This window comes from Narcine bancroftii, chromosome 5 (assembly GCF_036971445.1).
Source record: "Narcine bancroftii isolate sNarBan1 chromosome 5, sNarBan1.hap1, whole genome shotgun sequence".
In the NCBI taxonomy this organism is placed as follows: domain Eukaryota; kingdom Metazoa; phylum Chordata; class Chondrichthyes; order Torpediniformes; family Narcinidae; genus Narcine; species Narcine bancroftii.
The window spans coordinates 184,119,035-184,138,582 of record NC_091473.1 but is presented as its reverse complement, the minus strand read 5'-3'; the positions used below and the strand labels follow the sequence as shown (position 1 = coordinate 184,138,582).

At 43.4% G+C, this 19,548-nt stretch overlaps 1 protein-coding gene across 9 annotated transcripts in view; it reads left to right on the top strand.

Moving 5' to 3' along the window:
• The first annotated feature begins 3,688 nt into the window (after positions 1-3,688).
• Positions 3,689-19,548, top strand: part of grik5 (glutamate receptor, ionotropic, kainate 5) — a 64,100-nt gene continuing 48,240 nt past the window's right edge. For 4 of the 9 annotated variants that reach the window (XM_069940102.1, XM_069940100.1, XM_069940101.1 and 1 more), the window contains exons 1-6: positions 3,689-3,793; positions 4,583-4,632; positions 5,494-5,543; positions 10,657-10,714; positions 12,279-12,412; positions 13,429-13,593. In XM_069940102.1, coding sequence (XP_069796203.1) covers positions 12,331-12,412; positions 13,429-13,593 — 247 coding nt within the window. In that variant the 5' untranslated portion in view covers positions 3,689-3,793; positions 4,583-4,632; positions 5,494-5,543; positions 10,657-10,714; positions 12,279-12,330. Of the gene's footprint in view, positions 3,794-4,582; positions 4,633-5,493; positions 5,544-8,786; positions 8,968-10,656; positions 10,715-12,278; positions 12,413-13,428; positions 13,594-19,548 lie in introns of all 9 variants that reach the window. The other 5 variants (XM_069940098.1, XM_069940096.1, XM_069940095.1 and 2 more) reach the window with 5 other exon arrangements.

Here is a 19,548-nt window from a genome sequence, read left to right as displayed (position 1 = left end):
ATGATAACCAGGTAAGCAGATGATTGGTGTGAAATCGTTGAACACAGGCACGTGGCTGGGTTTGTGATTGCACTCTGTGTCTCTTCCAGTCTGAAGCATGTGGGCATACAGCAAACTGAATGCTCCTTAATGACCCTTTTTGGTCTGTGAGACTGTGATCCATTGGGGCTGAGGCTCTGGCTGTGAAAGTCAAGTTTATTGTCATCTGATTGCACAATTGCAACCCAGTGAAACAGCGTTCTCCGGTCCTCAGTGCAAATCACCCAGACACACAACCAGATATAATACACATAGAATCATAGAACATTACAGCACAGAAACAGGGCCCTTCTAGTCTGTGCTGAACCATTTTTTTTTTGCCAAGTCCCATTGACCTGCATCCTTCCATACCTCTCCAATCCATGTACCTGTCCAAATTCTTCTTAAATGTTAAAACATACAGACAAACAATACATATGCAGGGTAACTATATATATAAATAAATATTGTTTTGTAAATATGAGAGACTTGGTTGGTGTGAGCAGTTCCTTTGGTTGTTCAGCATTCTTACTGACTATGGGAAGAAGTTGTTCCTCAGCCTCGTGGGCACACTCACACACTTCAAGCGCATTGTATGCAGCTAACCAACTGATGCTTTCTACTCCTGATAGATCACTACTAATCGCAGATAAACGTGAGGATGAAACAAACATTACCCGCCACCCCTCGCTCACCAACAGACACAATATCCCGATTAACCACAGAGTGTAATCACACTGATTATAAGGCACAACAGTCCTTCACAGGTGTACACATAGGAAAATGATTTTATACCTGCCTGGTCAGAGCAAGCACCTGGATTATCCTTTGTTCGGACCACTTTCCTGTTCAGGCTGTTAGATAATCCTCTGGATCCTTGGGCAGAGTGGTTAGCACAGCCATTAGCGCAATGCCATTACAGTGCCAGCGACCGGGGTTCAAATCTGGTGCTGTCTGTAAGGTGCTTGTATGTTCTCCCTGTGTCAGTGTGGTTTCCTCCCACCTTTCAAAAAACACGTACCAGAGTTGCAGGTCAATTGGGTGGCACAGGCTTGTGGGCTGAAAGAGGCTTGTTACCGTGCTGTATATGTAATCTCCCCTCATTCTCCTATACTCCAGGGAATAAAGTCCTGACCTGTTTAATCTTTCCTGTAACTCAGTTCCTGAAGTCTTGGCAACATCCTAGTAAATCTTCTCTGCCCTCTTTCTGTCTTATTGATATCTTTCCTGTAGTTAGGTGACCAAAACTACACACAATACTCTAAATTTAGTGTCACCAGTGCCTTGTACAACTTTACCAACTCCTATTCTCAATACTTTGATTTTATGAAGGCCAAGATGTCAAAATCTCTACAACCCTATCCACTACCTTCAGGGAATTATGTATCTGTATTCCCAGATCCCTCTGTTCTATCGCAGTCCTCAGTGCCCGACTATTTTCCTTGTATGTTCTCACCTTGGTTTGTCCTTCAAGAATGCAACATTTCACACTTGTCTGCATTAAATTCCATCTGCCATTTTTTAAGCGGTCTAGATCCCATTGCAAACTTTGAAAGATTTCCTTGCTGTTCCAATTTATAATTTTATCATCCAGATCATTGATAGAGATGACAGATAACAATGGTCCCAGCACCTGATTCCTGAGGCCCACCAGTCTGAGAAGCAATCATCCAATACCACTCTCTGGCTTCTCCCATATAGCTATTGTTGATTCCAGTTTACTATCTCACCATTTCGATCCTCTGTCATTTCCTCAAAATTGGCCTTTCTCCAGTTTAGAATCTCAACCTGAGGACCAGCCCGATCCTCATCCATAATGAACTTGAAACTAATGGCCTTATGATCACTGGACCCAAAATGTTCCCTTACAAGTACTTCAGTCACCTGTCATGTTCATTCCTTGCTCAGTCAAGTCATCTTTATTTATCGTTCATACCACGTTCGCATAGTAAAGACGAAATAGTGTTTCTCCAGGACCACGGAACATATTTACATAAATATAAATTAGAATAGAAACATTGAAACATTAAAATATTAAGATGTATACAGTAAAAGACATGGTACATTATCCAGATATGTTCTGGGAATTCAGGAGTCTGATAGCCTGGGGGAAAAACTTGCCAAATCTGGATGTAAGGGCCCAAGTGCTACAGTACCTCCTACCAGATTGAATTCAATCCCACTATTAATGAAGCCCAGCATCCCTTAGGCCTTCTTAACTATCTGATCAATCCGCTTGGCAAACTTGATTTGGACCCCAGGGTCCCTCTTCTTCCACACTGTTAAATAACCAACCGTTAACCCTACAGTCAACCTTCTGGATTGACCTTACAAAATGCATCACCTTACACTGATCCGGATTGAACTCTATCTGCCATTTTTCTGCCCAACTCTGCATCCTGTCTATATCCTTTTTTGTAACCTACGATAACCTTTAGCAATATCCATAGCTCCTCCAACATTCATATCATCTGCAAACTTACCCATCCTTCTGCTTCTTCATCTAGGTTATTTATAAAAATCACAAACTCAGTAAACAAGCCCTCTGGTCTGAGCACCGCTGTAAACCCTCTCCCCTTTTTTCTAGCTCAAACTTCCGTGCCAACAAAGTGCTGTGCCTCAAGAATCTGGATGCGGGTGAGTAAATGATTTGCTTTTGCATATTCAATTCAGTTCATATAATTTGCACTTGCCAGGTAATATTGGATGATCATGAAAGATCCTTTACCTGATTGATATCTAATCGCTTTGAAATGGTTCCTGGTAGCTAGTTGACTCTGAGCTTGTTAAACCTGGGGTAATTCAGGTCAACTCAGCAGGTCACACAGCATCCATAAAGGGTAACCAATGTTTCTCGTCGGGGGCCTTCAAGTAAAAAACAGGCAGGCGTCTGAATAACAAGATGGGAGGAAGGGGCAGGGGGAGGACACAAGTGGGAGGGTAGAAGAGAGAAAAGTTGAGGTGATAGGGGGAAGGTAGCTCTCTGAATGGAGAGGGAAGTGAAGGGGTTGGGAGCTGGAGGAAGGGAGAGAGGGATAGGGAAAGAGGGACTCGGGTGCGGGGGAGGGTAACAGAAACTGGAGATGTTGATGTTATCAGATGGAGAGTACCAAGACAAAATACAGTATAAGGTGTTGCTCCAAGGCAAGAGGCGGTGTCTTAAGAAAGCAGCCTCATTCCTCAAGAACCCCCACCACCCAGGCCATGCCTTCTTCACTCAGGAAAAAGGTATTGAAGATGAGCACTCAACGGCACAAGGACAGCTTCTTCCTCTGCCATCAGATTGCTGAATGGACAATGAACCACAGACACTACCTCACTTGATCTTTTTCTTTTTCTTGCACTATTTTCCTTTATTTTGAAATGTGGTTTATATAAATGCATATTCTGTGATGCTTCCGCAAAACAGCAAATTTTATGCCGTATTCATGACAATAAATTCTGATTCTCATCCTCTGGAAGGATGTGAGGAACCTTGTTGAATACTTCACTGAAGTCGGGAGAAACTCGGTTTCTCAGAGAACCTGACATGCGGTGAATACGGGGGAAGCTTCATCCAGGAAGACTATGCTTTGGGGAAGAGGGTATGGGTTCAAGGTGAGAGGGAAGAGGATGAGAGGTAATCTGAGGAAGAATTTTCTTTCCCTTCCCTCCCCCGTCCAAAGGCTATTTTAATCTGGGACAAACTGCCGAAAGAGACGAAGGAGGCAAGGACTGTTGAATGAGCATCTGGATGACAATCGCTGAGGCACAAAAGACTAGGCAACAAGTGATGGTAAATGAGTAGGGTTCCCAGAAATCCCCGCTATCAGCACAACAACCTCTAGCTCCATGGCCTGAGCCCGCAATGCCTGGCCTCACCCTGACCCCGCTTGCAGTCATGTCCTCCTTTCCACTCCAGCCCACCCCGTTCCCCTCTCTGCCCTTCTCCACCTATCTCTCGTCACTTGCCCCTGATTTCCCCGAGCGCTCTCACCTGCAGTCGCGGGAGGTGGAGATGCCCGTTCCTGAACCAGCCTGCCTCGCTGGGCTCCACTGGTCTGTTTCCCCCACTCCTCGGGCATTCTCACCCACAACTGCGGGAGGTGAGATGCTTTTACTCATCCTCAAGCTCCCTGAGACATCTTTCTGGAAGTTCACTAATGACTTCCAGAAATCTCTGGTCACAATATCCTAATTTAAGTTCAAATTTATTATCATCTCTCTGTACCAAGGTACCCACACAAACACACGCAGTATGCAGCACATAATACGCAGACCAAAAGTCATAGAAGCAGAAATAGGCTATTCAGCCCATTGAGTTGGCCCTGCCATTTAATTAAGAGCTGATCCATTTTCCCACCCAACCCCACTGCCCAGCCTTCTCCCCATAACATTTGATGCCCTGGCTAATCAAGACCCTATTGTTCTCTGCCTTAAATACACCCAATGACCTGGCCTCCACAACCTCTTTCCCCCCCCTCCATTTTTCCCTCCCCTCACCCTCCCTCTTTTCCCACCCCCCCTCTCTCTCTCTCTCACACACACACCCCCTCACTCACCCTCTTTCGCACTCCTCCCCCAGCTCTTCCAGCCATTTCCACAAAGTGCCGTGCCAAGGGATTCTGGATGTTGGTGAGTAAATATCACGATTTATTTGCAGATTTTCTTAACTTTCCAGTTTTCAATGAAAATGATAAGGAAGTAGTATGAAGTGGGGGATAGCTTGACATTCAGGTAACCAGAGAGCTGGACAGTCACAGACTGCTGACTGATCCTGTCTGGGTTCAGCAGTTGTCCAGCAAGGTATTCCTGGAGAAAGTGGTGTCCCAGGATGTGGATGGCTGTTCTCGGGACAGTAGATTTGTGGTTAGTGCATGCAGCGATGTGGGCTGAGGACCTAACTGTTCACAATCTATATCAATGTTCTGTGTGAGGGCACCGTGTTTGGTATCTACCTTCGTTGAGGATATAACGCTGCGTCCGATAGCAGGTTCTGGGAGGTGTGGGGGAACAGGAGCATGAATTAACGTGGTGGCAAACGAGGGAGAATGAGAATTCCAGTATTCACTGGTCCCAGTGTGTTTACTCCCCCCCCCCCACTGGCCCCAGTGTGTTTACTCTCCCGCCCCACTGGTCCCAGTGTATTTACTTCCCCCCACTGGTCCCAGTGTGTCCCGTCCCCCCCACTGCTCCCAAGGTGTTTACTCTCCCCCCCACTGGTCCCAGTGTGTTTATACCCCCGCCACTGGTCCCAGTGTGTTTACTACCTCTCCACTGGTCCCAATGTGTTTACTCTCCCCCCCCCCCACTGGTCTCAGTGTGTTTTCTCCCTCCCCCCCCCCGCCCCCCACTGGTACCAGTGCATTTACTCTCTCCATTGGTCCCAGTGTGTTTACTCTTCCCCCCCAACTGATCCTAGTCTATTTACTCTCTCTCTCTCTCTCTCTCTCTCTCTCTCTCTCTCTCTCTCTCTCTCTCTCTGTTCTTTTTCAGCTCAGCATCCAGCACCGACCGAGTGCCGGGTCTTGGGAGACTGAATGTTGGTGAGTGATTATCTTCTGAGCCCATTGAACAGATATTGAATTCTTAATTGTGTCTCTGCCATGTGAATTGAATGACTAGTGGTACAGAGGGTAATACACAATCATGGGTATGGATAGAATAAATGGAACTAGGTTTTTTCCACTGAGGTTAGGTGAGATTAAAAACTAGAGGACATGGGTTAATGGTGAAAGGGGAACAGTTTAAAGGGGGAGCATCTTTGTATGGAGAGCGTGGAATGAGCTGTCAACTGGTGATGAATTTTGACATTCAAGAAAAATTTGGACAGGTACGTGGATGGGAAGGGGTAATGAGGGCTATTGTCTGGGTGCAGGTCAATCTGTCTAGACATAAAAATAGTTTGGCACAGACTAGATGAGCCAAAACGCCTGTTTCTGTGCTGTCGTGTTCTATGGATCTTTGCAAATGCCAGGTGATCAGGAACTGGTTCCTGATGTGGGATGACTCCGAGACCTGCGGGTATGAGTCAGCGGATGCTCATGTGGTGCAGTGCATCCTACCTCAGAGCTCAGATTGATGATGTAGAACTTCAGGGTTTCATCAAGCAAGTCTGTGACTGGTGGTACACTGAAGGGACAAGAGGTGGGATTGAGGAGGTGACATGAGGCTGGATAAGGGAGATGAAGTGGATATTATGTATTTGGATTTTCAGAAGGCACTTAATAAGGTGCGAGCTGATAGGAGGAAGCAGAGAGTCGGAATACAGGGATCATATTTAAGTTGGCTGCCAGTCACTAGTGATGTTAGAGGTCAGTGTTGGGGCCACTTCTTCTTGTGTTGTATATTAATGATTTGGATTGTGAAATGAATGGCTTTGTGGCCAAGTTTGCAGATGATACAAAAGTGGGGCTCATTTCAGGATTCATTCAAGGACACATTTTTGCACGATATTGTGTTTTTTTTATCTTCTTGGTATTGCATAGTCTGTTACTTACATTTTTAATTGTTTACATGCGTACATTGTGTACAGTTTTTTTTGCACTACCAATAAGTGATAATTCTGCCTGGCCGCAGAAGAAAGAAACTCATGGTTGTATGTGAGGTTATGGATGTACTCTGACAAGAAATCTGAAATCAAGTGGTGGAAAAGGGGGTGTAGAGGAAACTTGGAAGCTGCAGAAGGACTTTGACAGATTTGGAGAATGGACAGAGAAGTGTCAAATTAAATGTACTGTCGTGTCAGAAAGATTATGGTGGTGCTTGCTTCGGCAGCACGTATACCATTCAGAGAAGATTAGCATGGCCCCTTCAAATTCGTGAAGTATTCCATATTTTGAAAAAAACAAAGTGTAAGGTCACTTTGGTAGAAAAAAATAAATGGGCCGACTTTTTTAAATGGGGAGAAAACTGAAGATCCCTAGAAACAAAGGGACCTAGGAGTCCTCATACAGGGTAGCCTGAAGGTAAGCTTGCACATTGAGATGGGGGTGAAGAAGGCAAATGCAATGCTGGTGTTCATTTCAATAGGAATCAAATACAAGAGCAGGGATGTGATGTTGAGGCTTTATGAGACACTGGTGAGACCTCACTTGGAGAATTGTGAGCAGTTTTGGGCTCCTTGTTTAAGAAAAGATGTACTGATATTGGTGAGGGTTCAAAGGAGGTTCACTCGGATGATTCCATATGAGGAGCATTTGATAACTCTTGGCCTATTATCGTTGGTATTTAGGAGAATGAGGAGGCATCTCATTGAAACATTTTGAATGTTGAAAGGCATGGACAGAGTAGATGTGGAAAGGTTGTTTCCCGTGGTGGGAGAGTCTAGGACAAGAGGGCACAAATTCAGGATTTAAGGGAGTCTGCTTAGAACAGAGATGCTTAAGAACTTCTGGTAAATCTGTAGAATTTGTTGCCACAGGCCAGGTCATTGGGTGTATATAAGATAGAGATTGATGGGTTCTCGATCAGCCAGGACATCAAAGATTGTGGGGAGAAGGCTGGGCAGTGGGTCTGAGTGGAAAAATGGATCAGCTCATGATTAAATGGCAGGGCAGACTAGATGGGCTGAAGAGCCTACCTGCTTCTGTGTCTTATGGTCTTATTTACTGTCTGTGACATAAATCTTTTGAGATGAGAATGGGGGAGGTCTGATTACTGAATTTGCAGAGAACGCGGGAACAGCCTACCTGCTTTTTTCTCCTATCTTGACAAAAGCCTTAAGGCCCAAAACATTGGTTCTATATCTTTATCTCCTATGGAAGGTGCGGGACCTGCTGAGTTTCTGCAGCAATTTTGTGCATTTACAAGAGCAGCTGGTGTTTGTGCCCCACAAAGAGGGATGTTTAGAACATTGGACATCACAGCACAGTACATGCCCTTTGGTTAACATTGTTGTGCTACTCCGACAGAATCTACCTTTGCCCTCCCTCCACCCATAACCCTCTTACATCCATGTGGCTGTCTAAGCTTATTTGCAATGCCCCTTTTTCTTGTGTGTGCGTGTGTGTGGTTGTAAAAATGTCTCCTCTCAACTTTCCTCCCCCCACCTTAAACCGATAGTGTCTGGTATTTCCTACTGGTTCTCTGGGAGAAAGGTGCCTCCTTGTTATCTTGTACACCTTTGTTAAGTCACCTCTCATCCTTTGTCATTCCAAAGAGAAAAGCCTCCAGCTCTGTCAACCTTGCCTTTAACATGTCCTCCAATTGAGACAACATCCTGGTAAATCTCCTCTGCACCCTCTCCAAAGCTTGCATTATCCTTCCTGTAAGGAGGTGACCAGAACTGAACACAATACTCCAAACGTGGTCTCACCAGAGTTTTATAGACCTTCATCATTACCCTACAGCTCCTGAACTCAATCCCCTGACTAGCACACCAAGCGCCTTCTTAACCGCCCTGTCAACTTGAAGGATCTATTGACCTGGACCCTAAGATGTCTCTGTTCCTCTGCACAGTTAGGAATAAGAGACATTTAGATTGGCACATCGATGTAAGTAAAATTGGAGAATATAGATTGCAAGGGAGTGAAACACAAAAATCTGTTGACAATATGATTGTAGTCAAAACACAGAAATGCTGGAGGAACTCAGCTGGTCTCACACAGTCCACAGGAAATAAAGATATGTTACGACCTTTTGGACCTGAGCCCTTCCTCAAGGTATGAGTGAAAAAAACAGGCATCTAAATTAAAGGCTGGGGGTAGAAAGGGGGGAAGAATTGGAGAGGGAGGAGTACAGACTAACAGACAAAAGGTGTTAATTGAATATGATTGATGTGCTGTTAGGTTACGTGGGTCAACACAACAACATGGGCTGAAGGGCCAGTACTCTTCTATATTTCAAGGTTGCTTGAGGCAGGATATTAATCTGGGACAAACTGCCGAAAGAGACGAAGGAGGCAAGGACTGTTGAATGAGCATCTGGACGACAATCGCTGAGGCACAAAAGACTAGGCAACAAGTGATGGTAAATGAGTAGGGTTCCCAGAAATCCCCGCTATGGAAAGTGAAACAAATGTTGGGAGATGAGTGAGAAGTGATGCCAGGTAGGGTCAGATGTGTTGGTGGTATGGTGGCATGAAGGAAGTTGGATGAGCAGAGGGAGCTTGATGTCCAGGTCAATTGAATGGTGTAGGAGGTGTATGGGTGGTTTGGACAAGAGAGAAAAGGTTGGAAAAAAAAGCACCAATACCTCCGAGCAGAAATAGTGGACACAGCCCAGAACACAGGCAAAACTCTCCCCATGTATTCGGGGAATACTGCCATCAGAGAGCAACAGCAATCATCAAGGATCCACACCTCCCAGCACACATTCTCTTCTTGCTGCTGCCATCAGGAAAGAGGTCAAGGCGTCACAAGATTCACACCCACCAGGTACAGGAACAGCTGCTACTTCTTCAACATCAGTTCAACAACAAACTCAATCAGGGACTCGTTTAAGGACTCTTACTTTGAACATTATTTCTTACTGATTTTTTGTATTGCACAGTCAATTTGTTTACATTTATTTCTTTGTTTACATTTCTCTCTCTTGTACACATATCTTTTCTTGAGTACAGTTTTTTGCACTACTGATAAGTGGTAATTCTGCCACGCCCGCTGGAAAAAGAATCTCAGGGTTGTATGTGCTCTGATAATAAATCTGAAGTTTGAACTGAGGTGGAGGGTATCCAGAACGAGCTGTTAGAGTGATGGGTAGAAGTGGGAATGGCATCACTTGGATTAGTTCAGAGGGAATTGGAATGAGGACAAGCAGATGGGAGCAGGACAGGTTGACAAGTTGGGCCAAAGGGCCTTTATCTGTACATTGGATAATTGGTGTAAGCAAAGAATAGGAAGGCATCAGAATAAAGACTGAAGAATGACAGGGGGAGGGGTCCAGACCAACAGAAGATGTTAATTGGATATGAAAAGGTGGGACCAGTAGCGTGGATCTCCTAGTGACCATCCATTTCAACTCCCCATCCCATTCCCTTGCTGACATGTCTGTCCACGGTCTCGTGCACTGTCAGACTGAGACCACCCACAAATTGGAGGATCAACATCTCATCATCTGTCTGGACACCCTCCAACCAGATGGAATTAACATAGACTTCTCTGGATTCCCAGTCACCTTTTCCCCATCTCTCTCTTTTTCTCTGTTCCATCTTGTCTCCTTCCACAGAGCAATTAACCCTTTTTGTTGGTCTGGACTCCTCTCCCATGTCATTCTCCAGTCGCCTTCCTGGTCTTTGTTTATACCTTGCTCAGGCCCAAAACGTCAGTAATATATCTTTGCCTTTTATGGGTGCTACAAGTTCGGCTGAGTTCCTCCAGCTGTTTTTACGACATTCTCAGCATCTGCAGACTTTTGTGCTTTGCTGGATAATTGGTGTTGGATAAATACACAGATTTAAATGCTGAGACTCCCGGCCTGAATGTTGAGGGACTGTCTCAGTGTGGGCAGTTAGTGAGGGAATGTCTCAGTGTGGGCAGAACAGTGACCATATTGGAGGAGCGGTGAGGTGGGGGAACAGCACTTTGGGAGAAGTAATGAGGAGGGAGGGGTGGGAGAGGAGGGACCTGCAGAGCAGTGTGTGCCACAGGGATAGAAGAGGTGCAGTGGGAATCGCACCGGAGAATCCAAGGTGGATAATTCATTGATTTCTCCTCCCAGGTGAACATAAAGGATCCCATGGCACAGTTTGGAAGAAGAGCAGCTGAATTATCATCTGGTAGGTTGCTAGCTCTGTATTCAGCCCTGCATGGCTTGCTGACTCTTTGTGTAGGTGCAGCAGTAACTATCTCCTTTGTCAGTGACCTGAAACACCAGGAAATGTTCTGTGTGGGTGAGCAAATTCCGCTTGGACAAATTCATTCATGGTTCCAATCCCCATCGCATAAAACTCAGACCCACTGAGTTTGAGCTGTTCACATTTAACAAGTAGACTTCAGTATATTTGCTCCCTCCTGCGATATTTAAGGGGGATGGGAAAACCTTGTTTTCCAGAATTCAAGGAACCGACAGTCTCAAGCAACTGTCAGTAAGTCCCTGTGTCCCAGTGAGTTTGCTTCACGTGCCTCATGGGAGAGTAGATTGATGGGTGGAGCGAGGGAGAAGGTCAGGGTGAGGAGGAGAGGATGGAGGAGGCCGGGGGAGGAAAGAAAGGGAGGGAGGAAGTGGCAGGAAGATGAGAGGAGGGAGGAAGTGGCAGAGCGAGGTGAGGAGAGGTGGTGAAGGAGGCATGGTGGCAGGGGTAGTGAGGAAGGAGCAGTGGCAGGGTTAGGAAAGGAGGGAGGAAGGGGCATGAGGAGGGAGGAAGGGTCATGAAGAGGAGAGGAGAGAGGAAGAGGCAGGGAGAGGAGAGGAGGGAGGAAGGGGCAGGAGCACGGGGAGAAGGAGTAACTAACAGATAAGAAATCACAGTTGACCCAGGTGGGAGTGTAGACTTAGGGAAAGGAGTAATTCTCTGACAGGAGAGGGATGGGAAGGGGTTATAGGAAATTGAACACTGATAATCATGCTGTCTTATTGGAGACTACCCAGATGGAATTGACTCTCTGTCCCTCTATATTCTCAGCTCTTATTTCTGCTCTTCCACCTGTTTCTACCTGTGACCTTCTCCCCCTGCCCCTCCTCCCTCCTCTCCTCTCCACCCCCTCCCCTCGCTCCTTCCTCTCCACTCCTGCTCCTTCCTACCTGCTCTCCACCCCCTGCTTCTTCCTCCTTCCTCTGCCCCTTCCCCCCTCATCCCCCTCCCTGCACCATTTTATTCAGCCACGTGCCAGTTTCTACTTCTACCTAACGAAGGGCCCAGGCCCAAAACATTGGTCCTCTTTTCTTCCCGTGGACACTGCGTACAGGAGAGGGATTGGATGGTGGTTAGATGGTGCGTAGCCGACAGGGGCCAGTTGGGATGAAAGGCCTTCCTCTGGAACTCCACCTTCCTCACATGGGCAAGTGGGACATCATGGTAGGCAGGATGGGCTGAAGGGCCCTTATCCAGGCACCACAACAACAAAGACATTCAAGATCGAATGGGGAAACAGATATTGGAAAAGTGAAATGCACATTTTTCTAATTTAGCATAGCTGTGATTGACTGTTGTTCACGGATGGCTGGTGATGCCTGGGGTTTGGGCCTCCACTGTTGTCAAAGCTGTTGTAGGAGAGAATCACTTCCCCTTCCTTGTACTGTGTGTACCTGGGAGCTAAGGTCCATGGGCTCACCCCACCTTTGGCAAGGTCAGGAATGCCAGACCCTGCAACACTGACTGGCCCTCGATTTGTGTGTTGCAGGCGGGTGTCGCGGGACCAAGAGCCAAGGGGTTTCCATGAGGAGTGAACGAAGATGCATCTGCTGCCAGCCATGGTGCTCCTGATCCTGATGTCGGTCAAGCACAGTCGGCAGCTGTTCTCCACGCTGCGCGTGGGTGAGTCCGCATGCGACTGTCCGCAATCCTGGTCCACATTTCGTATGCCACCCCTCCCCCAGATACAGTGTGTCAGTCCCCACACCCCACCCCAGATACAATGTGTCAGTCCCCACACCCCCCAGATACAGTGTGTCAATCCCCACTTGTCTCTTCCCTACTTTACCGCATCACTCCTTCTCTACTCTATCTCCTGCCCCTTTCACCCTTTCTCCCTCCTCCCCTCTTCCCCCTTGCTCTCTCTCTGCCCCCTCACTCCATCCCTTTCCCTCCACCCCCTCCCCATGGCTCTCTCTGCTCTTCACTCCCTCCTTGACCCTACCCTCTCCGCCCCCTTGCTCTCTCCCTGCCCTCTCCCCAGGCTCCCTATGCTCCCCTCTCTCTGTCCCCAACCCCCCACCACCCCGTGCTCCCCTATCCATCCACAATCCCTCTCTATTCCCTATCCCCTTCCCATTGCTTCCTGTTTCCTACTCCCTTCCCCCTTGCTCCCTCCCTGCCTTCTCACTTGTTCTCTGTCCCCAACCCCTTCCATTCGCCCCCCCGTCCCCTACCCCGTCCCACTTGCTCCCCTTCATCCTTTCCTCGCTCCCTCCTTCTTACTTTCTCTCTTCCCTCTACTTCTTCCTCTTCACTACCTCTGTCCCTTGCTTCCACCTAACCCCTTTTTTCCCCTCCCATTGCTCTCTCTCCCTTTCGCTCCCTCTCTGTCACTCTCTCTCTCTGCCCCCACCCTCCCTCTCTGCCCCCTGTGCCACACACCCCTTCATTCCCTCCCAATCTAATCTGCTCCCCTTTCCCTCCTGCACCACTCTGCTCCCATCCCCAAGCTCTCTTTCTGCTCCCTTTCTCCTTCCCCCATCCTCTTAGCTTCCCTCTCTGCCCCCTCCTAACCGGGGCTGCTGTGTTGCAGCCTCGATTCTAGAAGACCACACCATGTGATATCTCTTCCACCTTCCTGTGACCCCCCCCCCACCCTCTGCCCTCCCTCCTGACGAGGGGCTGCTGTGTTGCAGCCTCGATCCTGGATGACCACACAACGTGTGGCCGCGGAGAGCGTTTGGCGCTGGCGCTGGCCCGTGAGCAGATCAACAGTGTGATGGAGGTGCCGGAGCGGGCCCGGGTCGAGGTGGAGATCTTTGAGCTGCAACAGGACAGTCAGTACGAGACAACCGACATGAGTAGGTGTCTGCTTCTCCCTCTGGGTGTTTGTTGAGCTAAGTTTAAGCATCTGCCGCTCTGTCTGGGCATCTTTTTCGACCCTTCTGGGCGTTTGCCAGGCTGCATCTGGGTGTGTGCCACTCCTTCTCAGCATCTGGCGAACGAGTTCTAAGTGTCTGCCACTCCTCCTGGGTGTCTGCTGGGCTGGGTCTGGGCATCTGCCGCTTTGTCTGGGTATTTGCTGAGCTGGGTCTGGGCGTCTGCTGGTCCTTCTGGGCCTCTGCTGGGCTGGGGCTGGACATCTGCCACGCTGGGAGTCTGCTGGGCTGGGTCTGGGCATCTGCCGCTTCGTCTGGGTATCTGCGAGGCTGGGTCTGGGCGTTTGCCAGCCCTTCTGGGCCTCTGCCGGGCTGCGTCTAGGTGTGTGCTACTCCATCTGAGCATCTGCTGGACTAGGTCTAGGTATCTGCTGCTCCACCTGGGCGTCTGCTGGGCTGGGCCTGGGTGTCTGCTGCTCTGGGTTTGGGCATCTGCCGCTTCCTCTGGTTATCTGCTGGGCTGGGACTAGTCATCTGCCACTCTGTCTGGTCGTCTGCCACTCTGTCTGCATATCTGCCAGGCTGATCCCAAAACTGCCCACAATACTCTAAGTGAGGTCTCACCAGTGCTTTTTAAGCCTCAACATCACATCCCTGCTCTTGTATCCTTTTCCTCTTGAAATGAATGCCAGCATTCTATTTGCCTTCTTCACCACCATTTTAAACTGCAGATTTAATTTCAGTCTACCCTGCGCGAGGACTCCGAGGTCCATTTAAATCTGGGTATTTTCAATTTCCTCCACATTTAAAGAACAGTCTGCTCATCTATTTTTTTCCACCAGAGTGCATGACCTTACACTTTCCGACATTGTATTTCATTTGCCCACATTATATTTCATTTACTTCCAACGAGACCTCTGGCAACCCAATTCAGACACCCTCCACTGTGTAAAATAACTCCTTCACTTGCTCCCCCCTCCCCAACCTTCAGCCAACTCTCCTAAGGAGAGCCATAAAGAAAGAAAAAAGAAAGAATATTAAAGAAAAAAATAAATATACATATTAAGATCTAATCAATATAAATTGAAATGTAAATATTCTGAGTATAACAACCACTTATTAATTAAAAAATTATAATTATCACACAAAACATACGTAATTTTTTCCATTATTAAACAATATTTCATCTCATTATGTCATCTATTAATATCAATCACATTTGTATCTTTCCACGTACTAGCAATACATTTTTTCGCTACGGATAAAGCTAAATATACAAAAGCAAGCTGAAACTTATCTAATCCCAAACCTTTCAGAGGTTGCAAACTACCCAATAAAAATACTGTTGGATCTAAAGCTATTTTAATCTTATACAGGTATTTTAAAAAAGATTGAATTTTCTTCCCCAAAAAGATTGTATATGTATACATAACCAAACAGCATGAAAAAAGTTCCAACCGTATCACCGCATCTAAAACGTAAATCTGATTCATGAAAACCATACTTTTTAAATTTTTCAGGTGTTAAATATAATTGATGTAAAAAATTGTAATTAATCATTGCATAACGTGCATTTATCAATCTAGTTACACTATCATAACATATCTAACCAATCATCTTCGGAAAAAATAAAGCCAATATCCACTTCCCATTTAATTTTAGATCTATCCCAACCCTTTTTATCCATACTATCTTATAATATTTGATACATAAATGAAATATAACCCTTCTCTGGTACCTTCATAAGTCTCAAATTTAGTAATTTCAGGTAGAATCATATCTCTACCAAACATACATTTTACCAAAGATTGAATTTGATAATAAAGAAATAGATTTCTTATCAATACCAAAACCTTCCCTCATCTGATTAAAAGATAAAAACTTACCCTCTTTAAAACAATCTCCCAAATTTTTCACACCTTTAAATCTCCAATGCAATAAACTTTTGATTATGTATTGAAAAAGAAATAAGTTGATTATTATACAACAGAGTCAAAGCCAATAATTTACCCCTAGAACCTGTCATTTTATTTTTCTTTATCCATAACTTCATTAAATGTTTTAGTATAGGCACATTATATTGTTGTAGCAAATTTATATTCCATCTAAACAAAAATTGATGTATTTCAAATTCAGAAATACTTGCCATCTCAATTTTAACACAACTAGGAGTCCATACCAAATTCATCAATGAACTAATAAATTTAAGTTGGGCTGCTTCATAATAATTTTGAAAATGTGGTAAACGTAGTCCCCCTAACTCATATTTCCAAGTTAATTTATTCAAAGCTACTCTCGAAAATTTACCCCTCCATAAAAACCCCCTAACCATTTTATTCAAATCCCAAAAAAAAATTTATCAAGTAAATACGGAATAGATTGAAACAAATATTGTATACGCGGATAGATATTCATCTTAATTGTATTTATCCTACCCATTAAATTAATAGGTAAATCTTTCCATTTAATCAAATCAATTTTAATTTTTTTCATTAATGGAGCATAATTTAATTTATATAAAGATTGATAATTAACATTCAAAATTATACCCAGATATTTAATTTGATCAGTCCACTTCAAATTAATAATATTCTTATAAACTGAATAATCTCCTTCACTTACCGGTAATATTTTACTTTTTTCCCCAATTAACTTTATATCCAGAAAGACATCCATATTGTATTAAACATTCCTTCAAATTCAAAAGTGACTGAGCTGGATTTATTAAATACACCAATACGTCATCAGCAAATAAATTAATTTTATACTCCTCGTCTAAAACTTTCATACCCTGTATCTGTGTATTTTGTCTTATCAACTGTGCTAAAGGTTCAATCATTAACGCAAACAAAGCTCGTGATAAAGGACAACCTTGACGAGTTAACTTAAAGGATTCCGAAATCAAACCATTCGTCAATACTCTAGCTACCGGTTTACTATATAGAGCACTAATCCAACCAATAAAAGAAGGACCAAACTTAAATTTCTCCAAAACTTTAAACAAAAAATTCCATTCAACTCTTATCAAATGCTTTTTCTGCATCTAAGGATATCACCACCGGATGATCTAAAGATTGTCGAAATCTATTAATCAAACTAATCACGCGCAAAATGTAATCTGAAGCATATCTATTCTTTATAAAACCTGTTTGATCAATATGAATCAACTTGGGTAAAAATTTAGCCAATCTATTCGCTAATATTTTAGCTATTTTATAATCTACATTTAACAACGAAATTGGTCTATATGAAGATACTTTCAAAGGATCTCTATCTTTTTTAGGAATTACTGTAATTAAAGCACTAGAACAAGACTCAGGTAATTCATAATGTTCTCCAACTTGATGTAATACATCCCCAAACACTGTAGATAAATCATCATTTAAAAATTTTTATAAAATTTAACCGAAAATCCATCATCGCCAGGCGATTTACCGTTCGGCATTTCCAGCATAGCCATTTTAATTTCTGAATCAGTAAATGGTTCTTCTAACTCCTGTATATCTGCATCCTTTAATATCGGTAAATTCAACTGTGATTAAAAAAAGATCAATTGATCCAGTTTCTTGTTTTCCTTCAGATGTTTATAACTTTTTATAAAATGAATAAAATTCATCATTAATCTCATGAGGTTTATAAGTGTGAGAAACAGAAGTACCTTCACAGATTTCGCTTGAGACAAAAATTGAGAACAAAGAACATTTATTGTACAACAGTGCAAAGTTGGGTGCTTCCCCTTACCATGGGAATACACACACATACTGGGGCTCACCCAACTCTTATACAGTTCATTTCAGTGTAGAGGTACCCTCCCCCCCTAACATTCTTCTGCCTCCTGGATTGGTTTGTCATTTGGTAATTCTGTCTGCCTACCTGCAGTTTATGTAAACTTGAAAGACCATGGGGTATCCTGTCTTGGTCCCATCATGTCATTGTCCTTATTCATGAATCTGCCTTTGTCCTTATTTACACATCTCAACCCCCAGGACTTACTAATTCTATATGCAGAACTTGGTAATTCTGTCTATCACTATAAGACCCTTATACTATTATACTTGTGTAACCCTTCCTCACACTCTTATCGGAATTCATCCCTACTCAGCACTTACTTAACTTCCTCTAATCTAGTCTAGTATTCCTTATTTCATTCATACTAGCTTTACTTCCTATATTCTATTATCTCTCACATAAATAATAAGAGAATTCCGTATAACAGCATTAATAGTCCTCGAAATCTGTTCTTTATTTAATTGCCACGCCAATACCTTATGTGCTTTCTCTCCCCATTCATAATACTGTTGTTTAGTCCTATTAATCACACATTCAAATTGATAAGATTGCAAAGTATTATTTTCCAATTTCAACCTAGATAATTCTATTTTCTGATCTTCTGTAGCATCTTTCTGAAATTCCTTTTCTAACTCATCGATCTGTTTATCTAATTCAAGACTCTGATTTAATCGATTCTTTTTTATTTTAGAAGTATAACTAATTATTTGTCCTCTCAAATAGGCTTTCATAGCATCCCATAATACAAACTTACTTTGAACAGAATTAGAATTTTCTTTAAAAAAAATTAATTTGATTTTTCAAAATATCAATAAATTCCATATTTTTTAACAACATTGTATTAAACCTCCAACGATAAGCCATTTGAATTTTCTCAGAAGTTTCATATGTAAAATATAACAAAGAATTATCTGAAATCACCCTACTTTTATATTCTGCTTGTTGTATTTTTCCCTTGTAAGTGTGCCGATACTAAAAAGAAGTCAATCCTTGAAAACGATTCATGTCTGGATGAATAAAAGCAGAAATCTTTCTCTGTCGGATTAAGACATCTCCAAATATCTACTAAATTAAGATCTTTCATCAACGCTTGGACCTGAATTGCCATCTTGGATTTCTTAACTTTCTTCGGAAATTTATCTAATAAAGGTTCCAAAACACAATTAAAATCACCACCAACTAAAATATTATCATTAGCCTGACCCAAACATAAAAATGCATCTGAAATAAATATTTCATCATCTGCATTTGGAGCATAAATATTAAGTAAAGTCCAAAGTTCACTAAAAATCTTACAATTCAATTTAAGAATACATCCTGCCTTTTCCTCCATTGATTGTAATTCAAAAGATCAATTTTTATGTATCAAAATTGCTACACCTTTAGCTCTAGAATTAAATGAAGAAGAATGTACATGCCCAACCCAGTCTCTCTTTAATTTCATACTTTCCTTCACATTCAAATGTGTTTCTTGTAAAAAAGCAATATCAATTTTCATTTTCTTAATATACGCCAAGACTCGCTTACGTTTAATCGTACTATTTAAACCTCGAACATTAAAAGTAGCAAACCTCAATTTTGACATATTTACTATTATTACTAAATACCAATAATATCTTTATATAAAAACTCAAATCAATGTATATAGGCCCTCCAATAATAAAAAATCACAAATTACAAACTAACTAAAATGAAAATTAAAAAAAAAAGAAAATCCCTCCCCCCAAAAAAAACTACCAGAAGGTAGTAATCCCCTAAGCAAAAATTGGGTGTGGGTCACCCACCAGTGGCTGATGACTAGTAAAGAACTTAGTGCAAATCTCTCCCTCCCCAGCCAAACAATCAATAACATCAAAATATCATAATAACAAAAGAAAAAAATAGAATAAGAAAATTCTTCTTTTCATCCAGAAGATTCCAATCTCGAAGATCCCATTTCAGAAGGAGGTAGACTCTTTCCATTCCCATTTTTCCCATTTCTGCCATTTCTTCTGTTTCCAGAGCAACCAGATTTTTCTTTAGGAGATAATGGTTGACTACGTCTTTGTCCTCTTATATCTGGCAATGAATCAGCAAAAATCATTGCTTCACGATCATTTTCAAAAAACCGAAATTGATCTTCTCCATAAAACACCTTCAACACTGCAG